The 15,255-nt window shown below is 43.0% G+C and overlaps 1 protein-coding gene across 1 annotated transcript in view; it reads right to left on the reverse strand.

The window, feature by feature from the left end:
• LOC310929293 (latent-transforming growth factor beta-binding protein 2-like) overlaps positions 1-15,255 on the reverse strand; it is a gene marked incomplete at both ends in the record, with an annotated part of 118,933 nt that overhangs the window by 63,915 nt on the left and 39,763 nt on the right. Inside the window, 4 exons of the mRNA XM_083892015.1 lie at positions 426-712; positions 2,882-3,088; positions 10,238-10,426; positions 12,542-12,786. Of these exons, the coding sequence (XP_083748141.1) occupies positions 426-712; positions 2,882-3,088; positions 10,238-10,426; positions 12,542-12,786 (928 nt within the window). The remainder of the gene's footprint in view (positions 1-425; positions 713-2,881; positions 3,089-10,237; positions 10,427-12,541; positions 12,787-15,255) is intronic.

Raw genomic sequence — 15,255 nt, forward strand, 5'->3', positions numbered from 1 at the left:
GGTTTTATAGACATTCTGCACTGTGGAGTCGGTATGAGTGTTTCTAATGCCATGCTAGCGTGTACCACTGACTTGCGCTAGCCATAGAACCAGCGAACTTGGCAACTAGAACTGAATGAAATTTCTTGAAAACGTCTCCAGACGTCTCCATCACACCGGCTGAGTTGGAAAACAGGTCTTATGTCCAACATTTCCGAACTATCTCTTTAAGAGAGAGAAGGACCCCATAATGCACCATAACTCATAACACTTGTTTCCTGGACAGGACAGAAATCACTTCCTGCAGAACCCACTTCCTGAGGTAAACATAATGATACCTGTTGCAAAGCAATGACCGTTTCGCCCACTGGATTCCCCTCGCCTACCTAAGTGGTCGTCGACCAGCGATCGATGACAGAGTACGTTTTAACGACTCAACACGATACCTGTCCGTCGACCGTTTCCTGGAAGCATCGTCCCACATGTGCGTTCTGACGAGTGTGCGGTCCGGCGTGGCTGTTCCCGTCCCCATCGGTGTGCGAGCTGTGCCTGCCGTTATGCCCGTTGGCGAGTTCGTGTCCATTTCCGGGCTGTGAGCGTTGCTGGACAGAGTGAGCCCCCTCTGTGACGGGCGACCTCTGCCCGGGTTGCACCCGAGCCACTTGGTGGATCTGCACCTCGGCCTCTGGAGGATGCTGAATGTGGACGTTCACCAAGGACGGGTGGAGGGACGCTGAAACATGAAGAGACACAACATACACTACCGTTCAAAAATGTGGGGTCACTTCGAAATTAGTTCTTATTTTTGAAGGAAAATCACTTTTTTTTCAATGAATATAACATTAAATAAATTAAATGTACGTAGGTGTATACACTCTTAGAAATAAAAGTGCTAAGTAGAACCATATAAGCGATCATTTGCCGACTCTAGCCGGCACATTGCCGTCATATATAAAATTTATCCACTGGATGCGTAAATCCTCTGAGGCTGGAGGTTTGTGGAGAACTCTGTGCTGCACTGTGCAGCCAAGAATAGAACACTTTGCGGACTTCTCCTCTTCCGGATACTATTGCCCTAGCCTGCACTCTTGAGTTTCTCGCAAGACCATGAATTTACCGTTGTCTAACGTCACCATGAGTGCGGAAGTCAACATTTTGTGTTTCATCTCCTGTTCTTAGGCAGAGGCGGACCACAAAAACATGACCGAGTCATCTTTTTTCACACGTTGCCCACTCATACACTCTTAGAAATAAAAGTGTTCCACCAAGAACCCTTTTGGAGGGTTCCACCAAGAACCCTTTTAAAACCCTTTATTCAGGAAAGGGGTTTTAAAGGGTTCTCTGGATCAAAATGGTTCTTACTGGAAACATTAGTGTTACCAAGAACCTTCGAAAAAAAACCTTTCTTCGGGAAAGGGTTTTTCAGAAGCAAATGGTTCCAAGTAGAACCTCAGCCCTTTTGGAACCCTTATTTCTAAGAGTGTACACTCTTAGAAAATAAAAGTGCTAAGTAGAACCATATAAGGTTCTTCGGCTTGTCCTCATAGGAAAACCCTTTTTGGTTCCAGGTGGAACCTTTATTAAAAAGGTTCTACCTGGAACCCTTAGTGTTACCAAGAACCCTTTTAAAACCCTTTCTTCAGGAAAGGGGTTTTAAAGGGTTCTCTGGATCAAAATGGTTCCTACTGGAACCATTAGTGTTACCAAGAACCCTTGAAAAACAAATGGTTCCAGGTAGAACCTCAGCCCTTGTAGAATAACACTTATGGAACCCTTATTTCTAAGAGAGTAGAGGCCCATTTCCAGTGTTCTAATGGTACATTGTGTTTGCCAATGGCGTTAGAAGGCGATTGGACGATTAGAAAACCCTTGAAAACCCTTGTGCAGTTACGTTAGCACAGCTGAGTTTTGCTTGTTCTTTGACGAAACAAAGTTCATTTTGTCGCTCGTTTGATGAATGAAAGTGTGACATTTAATGTAAAACGACCCAAAAAATTGTATAGGTGACCCCAAACTTTTGAACGGTAGTGTAATCTTACGAGATAAAAAGCTGTCGGAGCGTCAGCTGTCATGCAACGACTTAATCGAGGCTTTTTTGAGATGTACACGGCGGGGAAGTCCCAGCAGTAAAGACACCACTGTAAAACAATAACAACAAAGACTTTCAGACACTCTGGTTTAAATCAAATCATCTTAAAGACCCCAAAAAAAACGGAGCTGAAAAGATGTTGCAGTGAGGAGAATGAGTTCCTTTGTCCTACTGACAGAGGGGAAGCATCCATCTTCAGGGAGTGCCAGGGTTTTTTCCCAGAATCCTGACCCACTTTAATGACTCATAGCCTCACACACAAACACCGGGAAGAGTCCAAGGAGAAGAAACTGACCTTATCAGGATTCCTGGACGTGAAAACTGCCTCCAAAAAAAGGGGAGCTAATTCCTTTGTGGTGACATGACAATGCAGACATGAGGCCTAGTCGTGTCATTGCATTCAAAACGAAGCATGGACCATCATTTTTGAATGAAATTTAAATAATCTATGATGGGTCCCCTCTGCTTCTACTTACCGCAAGACAGAGTTAGACGCTGAGAGAGGACATAAAATACTAAAAACTTCTTATACTTTCATGATGTTGCCTCGCGCTCTGTTTCTAATTTTTCGCTCCCGTTTTATGAAAGCGGTATTGTGCGAACAATACGAGGACTTCCACTGAGTCATGCGTTAGGAGCTCGGCTCGAAAATAGGGCTTCACCTCAGCCGAAGCTGAAGTGGAAACAAATTGGCAACAAAAATATTTGGCAAAACCAAAGAGAAAACACAGTTTTTGTCTAGCGTTTTAAATGATTAATGGCAGTTTTGGACATCGGAGAACGTGTGTCAAACAGTCAAAACGGCCAGGTTACCTTGCTGGTTGGACAGTGGTAGTGTGTACATGGAGTGGGAGGTGGATTTCGGTCCGTGGTGGCTGGCGTCTTTGCGACCGTGCGGGTTGGGTCGAGCAGGAGCCGGCACCGGCAGGTGGCAGAACTTCCCCGTCGAGTTCGACGGACACCAGCAGACGTCCCTGCCGATGCATCGGCCGCCGTTAAGACAGGGGATCTGACAGAAGTCTGCACAGAAGAAGAAGAGGGAGAATGAGCGTGATGGAAATGAAGCTAGAAAACAAGTGAGAGATTTGTTAGAGAACACAACATACATGCCGTATTGAATTACACAGATTTATGCACCCTCGCACACAAGGATCCAGTAATAAGTACCAGAGGGAGCAGTCCTAACATGTGCGGCGGAGGCTTCATGTGGAGATAATGTTTGCAAACACTTAGAAACATTGGTCACGCTGTTCTCTACTGTGGCACGACCAGAAACCCAATCCCAGGTTTTTTTTTTAACTTCGCGGTGACACTGCACCTCACGCTGCACCTCTTTTATTGGGATGTTGTGCCTCGAAATGGGTAATGAAACGGTTCTGTGTGATGTGACGAGCGGTGACTCATGCCGTGTAATAGTTTGGAGCGAATAACAAGTGCATGCATAATCTGTATGAAACACTTGCTTTGGCTAGCAGTAGAAAAACACAATCAAAGAAGCTGTCTGGTGTTAAAGTAGACATATTATAACCTATTTCTACAAGTTAACCTCGTTCCCTGGTGTCTTAATGTGACATGCTTTGGTCAAAATACCTTAAGGATGAAGCACCACAGCAGTTCAATCACCCTGTTAAAACAGTCCTGTTCAGAACGCTCGCTTTTTGAGTGCCTGTCTCTTTAAATGCAAATGAGACACAGTAAACTACAGCAGCTAACAGCAGTTAGCATTTGGAAAAGCCACCATTTGGCGACTCTAGCCGGCACATTGCCGTCATATATAAAATTTATCCACTGGATGCGTAAATCCTCTGAGGCTGGAGGTTTGTGTAGAACTCTGCGCTGCGCTGTGCAGCCAAGAATAGAACACTTCGCCGACTTCCGCTCTTCCGGATACTATTGCCCTAGCCTGCACTCTTGAGTTTCTCATGAGACAACAATTCCAATGAATTTACCGTTGTCTGACGCCGTAATGAGTGTGGAAGTCAACATTTCGTGTTTCATCTCCTGTACTTAGGGTTCCACCAAGAACCCTTTTGGAGTGTTCCGCCAAGAACCCTTTTAAAACCCTTTATTCAGGAAAGGGGTTTTAAAAGGGTTACTGGAAGCATTAGTGTTACCAATAACCTTTGAAAACCCTTTCTTCGGGAAAGGGTTTTTCAGAAGCAAATGGTTCCAGGTAGAACCTCAGCCCTTGTAGAAGGACCCTTTTGGAACCCTTATTTCTAAGAGTGTACACACTTAGTCCTCATAGACAAACCCTTTTTGGCTCCAGGCAGAACCTTTGATAAAGGTTCCACCTGGAACCCTTTAAAACCCTTTATTCAGGAAAGGGGTTTTAAAAGGGTTCTGTGGATCAGATTGGTTCTTACTGGAACCATTAGTGTTACCAAGAACCTTCAAAAAACCCTTTCTTCAGGAAAGGGTTTTTTAGAAGCAAATGGTTCCAGGTAGAACCTCAGCCCTTGTAGAAGAACCCTTTTGGAACCCTTATTTCTAAGAGCGTAGGGCCTCCAGAGTCCCAAATATAAGTATTAAAAAGTAGAGTTTGCATCATATGTCCCCTTTAAAGCCAACAGGCGTTTCATTATGTAAGTAAATTGAATCCCGAACTGAGCTCTGTCTACATTTTTGATTTATAGGTTGCAATTTGCCATGGGGAGAAAAAGAGTAAAGGTCAGCACAGGCCAGATGGTGTTTGACAGCACTGCCTTAACAGCCTTTTCTTTCCACTGGCCTTATCTCTTTGGCATAAGGTCTGCGCGTGCCAACTCGGCATCTTACATACCTGAGCTCGCTCCCGTCTACGGATTCATTTCGACCTGACCTCGCCTAATTCGAAACATCAAAGGCTAACGAAAACCATGACCAATAAGAAAAGATCCATTCTTCAGCGAACAAAAAAAAATAACACCACACACCACAACTATGAGGACCGGTGTGAAAGCAGATACCGGGCGATGGAAACCTCTCTCTGAGTCACAGAGGCAGACGGTAAACACACCAACAGGGTGCACGCAGGGGACACGCCGACACTGGACTGGTCTGAATGATGGCATGTGGGGGAATGAGCTCCCTGTCGCACGGCATTACCAACAGTGTGACTGGAGAAGGAAGAGCGAGGGAGGGCTTGGAATAACAATGAAAGAGCAACAGAGAGGGATTAGGAGAGGATCGCGTTAAAGCGATCGACTGTAAGGCCGATAAGAGACGACGTAGAGAAGATGTAAGAGCGGTTTAGGGAAGCTATGAAGACCGACCTCCTCTGATGAGATATGCTGCGAGGAACAGAAAACAGAGACTGATCCTGACCAAACAACGGCTCCTCAGCGAGCAGCAGTAGAGATAAAGACCAAGTTATCCAGGATGTCTGAGAAAGTGAGGTTCAACCTATGCTACCGAGTTCATCCTGGCTCTGTCCGCGAGTGAGGACATTCGTGGCTTTTTTTCGAAGTAAACTGAGAATGAGCGAGCGACAGCTCATAATAGAAACACTTAATACAGCCAGTGTTAATAAGATCAGAGGAAAACGCCTGGCAGACGAGAGCGGACCAACGGAACGCGTAAGGAAAGGAGCCCCAGTGTGAATAATTATTGATGTACTGTCGGTAATATCGATCAAACTCGACGACGCTGGAGTTTCATATCACAAAAACAGAGGTGTCCTAAAAACAAGAAGGTTGTGGTTTTCCCGTTTTTTGCAAACGTACTAACCACCGAAATCCTCATGTTTTGTTATTCAACAGTGGAAAATCTACAATCGCACAAGCTTGTAATGCAACATGAGTTATCCCACTGCTGCGAGTGTGAGGGAACATGTAAAATCACTAATTCATCACTGTAGCACAGACTTCTGTGGCCAGGGAAGGTGATAGAGTGGCGGATTATGACTTTATTCAGATTTTCCACAAAATACAGCTTGCAAATAAAAACGTAGTCCCACACAAATAATCAATGGTGGAGTGACTGTGTGACGCTGAATATTTGGACCAAGCTAAGTAGAACCATATAAGGTTCTTCGGCTAGTCCTCATAGGAGAACCCTTTTTGGCTCCAGGTGGAACCTTTTTTTTTATAAAGGTTCCACCTGGAACACTTTTAAAACCCTTTATTCAGGAAAGGGTTTTTCAGAAGCAAATGGTTCCAGGTAGAACCTCAGCCCTTGTAAAAGGAACCCTTTTGGAACCCTTATTTCTAAGAGTCTACACTCTTAGAAATAAAAGTGCTAAGTAGAACCATATCAGGTTCTTCGGCTAGTCCTCAAAGGAGAACCCTTTTTGGCTCCAGGTAGAACCTTATTTATAAAGGTTCCACCTGTAACCCTTTTAAAACCCTTTATTCAGGAAAGGGTTTTTCAGAAGTAAATGGTTCCAGGTAGAACCTCAGCCATTGTAGAAGGAACCCTTATTTCTAAGAGTGTACACTCTTAGAAATAAAAGTGCTAAGTAGAACCATATGAGGTTCTTCGGCTTGTCCTCATAGGAGAATCCTTTTTGGCTACCCTTTTGGAGGGTTCCACCAAGAACCCTTTTAATACTTTTTATTTCGTAAAGGGGTTTTAAAGGGTTCTCTGGATCAAAATGATTCTTACTGGAACCATTAGTGTTACCAAGAACCCTTGAAAAACCCTGTCTTAGGGAAATGGTTTTTCAGAAGCAAATGGTTCCAGGTAGAACCTCAGCCCTTGTAGAAGGAACCCTTTTGGAACCCTTATTTCTAAAGCGTGTAGACGACACGTTCGCGCAAGCAATCACGCGACGGTTTGTGCTACCGGAAAAATTCCAACGGTTTCTGAAAGCTGAGAAAGCTGCGCGTCAAAGCCAATGTGTGGTTATTACGGTCATTTCACTCGCGCCTTTTCAGAAAGCCAGAGCATCAGGTGAGCGTTGGTGTAAAAAAAAACCCTGGATGTAAATTTCCATTTTTGGGCTTTTTTTTGCTACATTGAGACAAAAAGTCATACAGAGTTTTTTAAAAATAAATTGTTTCGTTTTTCTTAATTTTAAATTGTTAATACAGTATTTTAACATGCAGTAAATTGTAAATAACTGCTGGATATTGTAAGTTATTCTAGAAAAATGGGCAAAAGCACTTTTCTGGTCGTTTTATGGTTAAAATGAGCAACAAAGGGGTTAAAGGGTTAACTGAAATCATATTTGCAACCTAAGCCATCAACAAATGCAAGAATAATTAGCAACATCAGTCGTCATAATAATGACTGTCATAAATACAATAACTCAATCACAGTTTCTTTGGCTGTGATGTTTTAATGCAGGCTGGATGGAGATAAAAACATTAAATAATAAATGTAACTCACTTTTATTCCCGAATGGAGACGGCTGATTTAACAGATTGAGATGTAGCATAAACAAGTCTGACATTCAAGGCTTAATCCCTTATCCTGGTTTCATGCAACACCAATTTTCTAGCTGCTGAATGTGCTCAAATGTAATGTGAATAAATGTAAAATATAATATTTGCAAAGTGTAACTGTGGAATACTTTAATCTAAGTTCTCTAATTGAATTGAATTGAATAAATGAGGCTATAAAATGCCCTGGTTGTGGAATGCAGCTCTTGATTATAGTCCAGCACTGGGGCAGAAACTATTCTTAGACCACAACCTGGTGTTGACTCGTCACGTCACGCTCACTGCCTGAACGTCTGTCTGCCTCATTAAAATAAAAACCTCAGCCAAATAAACACAAACACACAATTTTACTTCTCGCCCCAATAAACAGGTTTCAGGCGCGAGCTAATATCAGGCTTTGAGGGTGTGTATTAAGGGAACCCGTCATTAAAATAAAAGACCCAAGCAGATTTTTACTGCAGGAGAAATAACAGCGGCATGAGATAACTGTTTGGTGTCCACTTGACATTCTTCCACCAACGCGCACGCCCAAGAAATAACAGGACGGCGAAGCTAAATCTCCGTTTTAAAACGCACTCTTTATTTAACACATGCCTTTTTTTTTACGTAATGAAGGAGGGCGATTGCTACATCGTAAAATAAAATAAAACGAGACATAAAAACAAACGGCTGTGGAGGTGCCGGGGAATGTGGACGAGGCTCCTGCCTCTGCTGTTTAGAATATCTACGCAGTGGTCCAAACTGCATATAAATCTGCAAAATAAGCTCTGTTTATACACTACCGTTCAAAAGTTTGGGGTCGCCTATACAATTTTCTGTTGTGTTTTCCATTAAAAGTCACTTTTATTCATCAAAATGAATAGTAAATATAGAAAATTATTTTTACTAGTGCTGGGCAACGGCGTCAACGTTAACGCACATTAACGCATGACGCGTTTCCACGACGACTGACTGGGAAAAAGACGCGTGTGACGTCATGTTTACGTGACTCCGGATTGTTAAAACGAGTCTCTAAAGCACACGTGTCAAACTCAAGGCCCTGGGGCCAGATGTGGCCCGCCAAGTCATTTTATGTGGCCCCGCGAGTGATTAATTGGTCTTAAAAATCTGCGTTAAAATAGGTCTATGCTTCTTTAAGGCGTGCGTTGACCATAAACTACATTTCCCACAATGCAATGGCGATCGCGTTACCCGCAAAGTGACGGCATCACCATCGCGGACCGGGTTACATCTATAATGCGTCATATTTGTAACTTGAATCAGTAATAAATACAGAAAGTTATTTAGCGATGTGTTACGGAGTAGTTACCTTTATGTGACATTATATTTGGTTACATTTAGTTACATTTATCCTGTATGACAGTAACATCTGGCCCTTTGAGGGTAACCATTATGCTCCAGTTTGACTGTAGGCGCGCTAACGGCGCTAACGCAGCTAAGTGGTAAACGGTTCCTGGACTCCACGTAAACACGACGTCGCATGCGCCTTTTTCCGGTCAGTCGTCATGGAAACAGGCGTTAATGTGCCCAGCACTCATTTTTATTCAAAATAATAATTTTGCCCTTTCGTCAAAGAACCAGCAAACCTTTTTTTGCTGTGCTAGCATCATTGCACGAGGGTTGTCAAGGGTTTTCTAATCATCCAATAGCCTTTTAACGCAATTAGCAAACACAATGTACCATTAGAACACTGGAAATGGGCCTCTATACACCTATGTACATATTCCATTAAAAACCAGACGTTTGCAGCTAGTAAGCTAGTAAGCTAATAGTCGTTTACCACATTAACAATGTATAGAGTGTATTTCTGATTAATTTAAAGGTGCCATATGTAAGAATGTGGCCAAAAACGGTTACTACATTCAAATTCAAAATACCGAGGTCTTTTAGATTTTCGTTTTCTAACGTAACTGGCAACCCGTGGTTACTCGGCAGCTGAGACTCTACTGACTGCAATGATTGGTAGATGGCGGTAGGTGGCGCCACATGCCAAAAACATGATTTCAAAACATAAATGTGATTTTCAGTCTGCAAAATATATATTTTTAATAATAATAATATTCTGGCTGCACTGTTGTTGTTGGTGAGTTCAGTTTGTTATATGAAGATTATTCCTGAGTCTCTGTGACATATTAGGAGGATTTTATGATCAGTTGCTTTAGATTTATTACATAATGCACCTTTAATGTTATATTCATTGAAAAAAAAAAAAAGTGCTTTTCCTTCAAAAATAAGGACATTTCTAAACTTTTGAACGCTAGTGTATGTACTGCGTGTGGTATGACCTTCACCTCTAATCCTCGAGTAGTAATTTGTCGGTGTCTTAACAGGGTACAACCTCCCCCCTCCCTCCGTGAATTTGGAGCCAGGCCAACTGATAAATGGCAGCTTTAATGTAATCCCTATAAAATCCCTATATTCATGCTGCTACTCTTACTTTCTTCCTCCCTCTCTCCCAGGGAGCAGCGCATTAAACGGTTAACAGTGAGGCCAGTGGTGAGGCGTAAAAACCGCAAAGAGGATGGGGGGGGGGGGGGGGGGCTGAGTGTAAGCGTTGGACCACCACGCGCGCGAGGGTAGATTAGTCTCCTTTTACAGAGCCCACTTTTAATCTGCTATATCCCCCCCTTCCTCCAACCATGTCTCCGACTTCCCGTGTTTCTCTTTCTTATTGAGAGTGAAAGTTTTTAATCCCCCCTGCTCTCTCAGGACAGCGAGCATACATGGAAAACCTTTTTTTTTCGCGTAAAGCTCGCCCTATAAAACGAAAAAGGTGGGTGGATGAGAAACTAGGATGGACACTCACAGAGTCTGAAGCCCTGGTTCTTTGGCTGCTGCTGCTGCTGCTGCTGCTGATGCCCGGTCTCGCTGTACACCGTGGTGACGTCGCCCTTCTCGCAGCTGTTGTGGCAGCGCCCGCCGCCGCACACCCGCCGGCACTTCATGGGCGTGAAGATGATTTTGATGCGGTCCAGGCTGGACGTGAGGTTCGCGCCTGGAAAACAAACACACACCTGCTTGAGAAGAAGCAGCGGCAGCAGTAGATTCAGGCCGGAGACGAGCTGCATCCTTTCTCCTTCAGAACTTCACAGTGTGACACAATCCCTGTATGGGCAAAGGGAGGTTTATATCTGCGTGAGGGTGTGTGTGTGTGTGTGTGTGTGTGTGCTGACGACTGCCCAGTGGCATGCTCGCTGCAGCTGAATGAGTGATGTGGTTGTGCCACGGGGGCCAACAAACGGGAGAGAGAGGATAGTGTTAGTTATTTGGCTCGAGGCCTCAGAGGCCTTTATCTTCCAGGACGAGGTGTTTTTGGACGCGTGGAATCGCAGAAATCGGTTGCGTAATGCCGGGCAGCTGTTCAACAGGCCGTTGCCCCGGTACGGGGCTCGGAAAACAAGACAACGCAAGGAAGAGTGGACAGCTGTGGGGAAGATGACGTAGTGAAAATGAAAAGAGACTCAAAAGAAGGAGCGAGAGAGCATCTTTTGATTGTTATTGCTCGAGGCTCCAGCGTTCGGCGTCCATCGTGTCAAGGAGGTGACGGGTCAGATTCGCAAAAGATATCGCAGACGCGCGAGAGAACAAACGCAACAAAGGCACGTTGTTTTTCTCCAAAAACCAACAGCATCTCACGCCAACTGGCTAACCATGGATTATCAATGAAAGTTAAAGGTGCCATATGTGAGAATGTGGCCAAAAAAGTCATAATTCTGAGTTTAAAGTCAGAATTTTGAGAATAAAGTCAGAATTCTGAGTTTCATAGTCCAAATTTTGAGTTTTAAGTCAGAATTTGGAGAATGAAGTCGGAATTCTGAGTTTAAAAGTCAGAATTGTGAGAATAAAGTCAGAATTCTGAGAATAAAGTCAAAATTAGGAGTTTTAAAGTCAGAATTAGGAGCTTTTAAGTCATAATTCTGAGAATTAAGTCAGAATTCTGAGAATAAAGTCAGAATTCTGAGTTATAAGTCAGAATTCTGAGTTTTAAAGTCAACATTCTGACACGTCTGACGTGCACACGTGCGAGAACAAACACAACAAAGGCACGTTGTCTTTCTCCAAAAACCAACAGCATCACACGCTAACTGGCTAACCATGGATTATCAATGAAAGTTAAAGGTGCCATATGTAAGAATGTGGCCAAAAAAGTTCTGAGATTAAAGTCAGAATTCTGAGTTTAAAGTCAGAATTTTAAGTTGCTTTAGATTTATTACATAATGCACCTTTAAGCGTCCTGGATCTGTCAGATCTCTAAAAGGTCAGAGTTTTGAAGAAGGCTCAGTCAGTTTCTCCTGGATCTGAGCCGCCCGCTGTCTGCTTTCATCCGGCCAAATAGGTTCAAGATGCAAGATGTTGTGTTGCGATTGTTGCCGACCGCACAACAAATTGCCCCTCTGGAATAATAATAATAAAGACATATTCCTTTCCTTTCACTCGCTTTGTCGTCCACGTGCTGGAAGCTGGAGCCGAACCCAGCCAACACAGGGTGAAAGATTGGGGTAAATTCACACCTACAGTCAATTTAGAGTGTTAAATTTAAGCTAATCTGTGGGTTTTTGGGGCTGGTCCAGTAAAATAATAGCATAATAACCTATAAACAACAAGAAATCTAAAATGTTCCCTTTGTTTTACACTGAATGGTCTCTTTTTTTTGCAAAAACCTGACATTTCTTGAGGAAAAATAAGTGCAATTTCAACAATATTATGCTTAAGTTTCAATTTACACATGCAAATTTCAGAAATTCATCCTCCGGGCCGAATTGGACACTCTGCTGGGCCGGTTCTGGCCCTCGGGCCGTATGTTTGTATGTATTGTGGTTGTCATTATGATTTTTTTTGGTATCTCATGACTGTAGGATTTTGAATAATGGTAGTGAATGGTTTCAAAGGTGGACCCCAGGAAGGAAGACTGACACTAGTCAGTGGGTGGGTCCTGGAAGTACAGTAGGTCATGGATACCGACCTGGCAAGGGTTCCTAATGTGACTGAAGTGATGTCTACCATGTTTGTTGTTGTTGGGCGCACAAAAACATCGGTAACAACCTTGACGGGTGACTTTTTGTGTTCCATTTAGCTCTGTATGCATGTAATCGAGGATTTCTGTCCTTACCTGCCGGCTGTAGCGCACTGTTGAGCTCGCTGTCGCGGGCGGCCGCGCGACCGCTGAACGAGTGCTGAACGTTGTTTTGCCCGCCTCGGTGTCCGTGCCAGTTCCTGCGCTCGTCGCCGTGGCCGCTGGTCGCGGGCAGAGCGTTGGAGACGATCGGCCCGGAGGACGACGGGTAGCGCTTGACGGTGCGCGACGTCCCGGTCTGCTGAGAGGACGTGTCGGGAGGTCCCCGTCTCATGTGGGTCCTGTCAATCACAGCGTCACAACACCATAAAATATACCGTTCAAAAGATCGAAGAACGACTACTCTAGGTGCAAACGTATGGTTTTTAATGGAATATGTACATAGGTGTATAGAGGCCCAATTCCAGCAACCATCTTTCCAGGGTTCTAATGGTACGTTGTAGGTACGCACTCTAATGCACGTCAGTTAGACAAACCCGCAAAATGACGCGCTTGGTGTCATGTTTACGTGCCGCAGCGCCGGAGTCCAGGCACCGTTTACCAGTTAGCTCCGTTAGCTCCTTTAGCGCCGTTCGCGCTCCTGCAGTCAAAACTGGAGCGGTCTGTCGAAAAAGAGCAACACTACAAATAACCTCCTTTTTTTAAATTTTAGACTCATTTTAACAAACGGGAGTCGCATAAACATCACACCACGCGCGTCTTTTTTACGGTCAGTCACCATGGACCGTAAAAAAAAAAGACGCGCTTGATGCCATGCATTAACGTTGACGCCATTGACGCCGTTGACATCGTTAACGTTTTCAATGGAATATGTACATAGGTGTATAGAGGCCCATTTCCAGTGTTGTAATGGTACATTGTGTTTGCTAATCGTGTTAAAAGGCTATTGGATGATTAGAAAACCCTTGTGCAATGTTAGCACAGCTGAAAACACTATTATTTGGAATAAAAATCAGTATTTCTAATCTTGTCAATGTCTTGACTGTATTTTCTATTCATTTTGCAACTCTTTTGTTGAATAAAAGTGCGACTTTTAATGGAAAACAACAAAATATTGTATAGGCGACCCCAAACTTTTGAACGGTAGTGTATGACCTCAGGTAAAAAAACAGTTGACTCCCATTAGCTGCAAATGAGCATCACTATGGAGTCTATTTAAGCTCCGTGACGGTAAATTATATCCCTGACAGGCCAACATTGCTGCCTTAGGTCATCGCTTTGGTCCGTGGATCGTAGCCATGATTTAAAAATTAAGTTAAACATGAAAGACGATTGAATTTCATCAGCGATTAAGAAAACGAGAAAGAAAATAAAGATCCACACGAGACAACCAAAGGGGATTAAGACCTCTCCATCACCTACTGCTTGAAAAGATTATGAACTCCCTTATTCTGTCTGACTGCGGTCACAGGAAGCGACACCCTGAGGTGCCGCGCTGAGTGGGAGGAAGTATTAAAACCAGGGTGGAAGAACAAAGTTCCTCCCAGAGCTGCAAGGGGCGACATATTTCACTGGTGAGCACTTGATTTGGGTCAATTTCTAAGCCTGCGTTGTGTAACATGGAAGCTTGGGGGAAGCACGTGCCGCTCGTACAAACACGCAGACAAAGCCTAACCTCTTTGCTCGTCTTGTGTAAGGAAAGCTCAGGGATTCAGAGCCATAAAAAAACAACAACATCTGGACGTCAGTGATCAGCAGAGCAAGACGGAGATGAACAATGCTGGGTAGATCAGAGGAAGAGCTCTTACAAAGCACACCTGTCATGTAATTGTAGCTGGAATAAAAAATACAATAAAAATTAAAAAAAAAACCTCCGGATGACGATATAAAGCATTCATACGGAAGAGGATTAGTGCCACACAGGAAAAAAATATTTGAGTTCTGACTTTAAAACGCAGAATTCTGAGCACCTGTAGTTCTGAGATTAAAGTCAGAATTCTGAGTTTTAAAGTCAGAATTTTGAGAATTAAGTCAGAATTTTGAGTTTTAAAGTCAGAATTCTGAGTTTCATAGGGAAAATTTTGAGTTTAAAGTCAGAATTTGGAGAATAAAGTCGGAATTTGGAGAATAAGGTAGGAATTCTGAGTTTAAAAGTCAGAATTCTGAGAATGAAGTCAGAATTATGAGAATAAAGTCAGAATTATGAGTTTTAAAATCAGAATTCTGACTTTAAAGTAAGAATTGTCAGAATTCTTACTGACTTTAAAGTAAGAATTCTGAGTTTTAAAGTCAGAATTATGAGTTTAAAGTCAGAATTATGAGTTTAAAGTCAGAATTATGAGTTTTAAAGTTATAATTCTGAGTTTAAAGTCAAAATTCTGTGTTTTAAAGTCATCATTCTGAGAATAAAGTCAGAATTGTGAGTTTAAAGTCAGAATTTAGAGAATGAAGTCATAATTCTAAGTTTTAAAGTAATAATTCTGATTTTAAAGTCAGAATTATGAGTTTTAAAGTCAGAATTCTGAGAATGAAGTCAGAATTCTGAGTTTAAAGTCAGAATAAAGTCAGAATTAAGAGTTTAAAGTCAGAACTCAAATATTGTTAACTCTGTGGCACTAATCCTCTTCCGTACATTCACATTTATGATCATGTGCTGACACACAGAAGCTCCTCTGCTGACCACACAACAATAATTGGGTAAACAAACCCACATGTGCGTATTACTCTAACCTGCTTGCATTCAAACACACACACACACACGCACACACACCCTGTGCACAAGCCTATGCACGTCGTCTCTATTCACAGAG

This window comes from Microchirus variegatus (genome assembly GCF_963457635.1).
Source record: "Microchirus variegatus genome assembly, chromosome: 7".
Lineage (NCBI taxonomy): Eukaryota > Metazoa > Chordata > Actinopteri > Pleuronectiformes > Soleidae > Microchirus > Microchirus variegatus.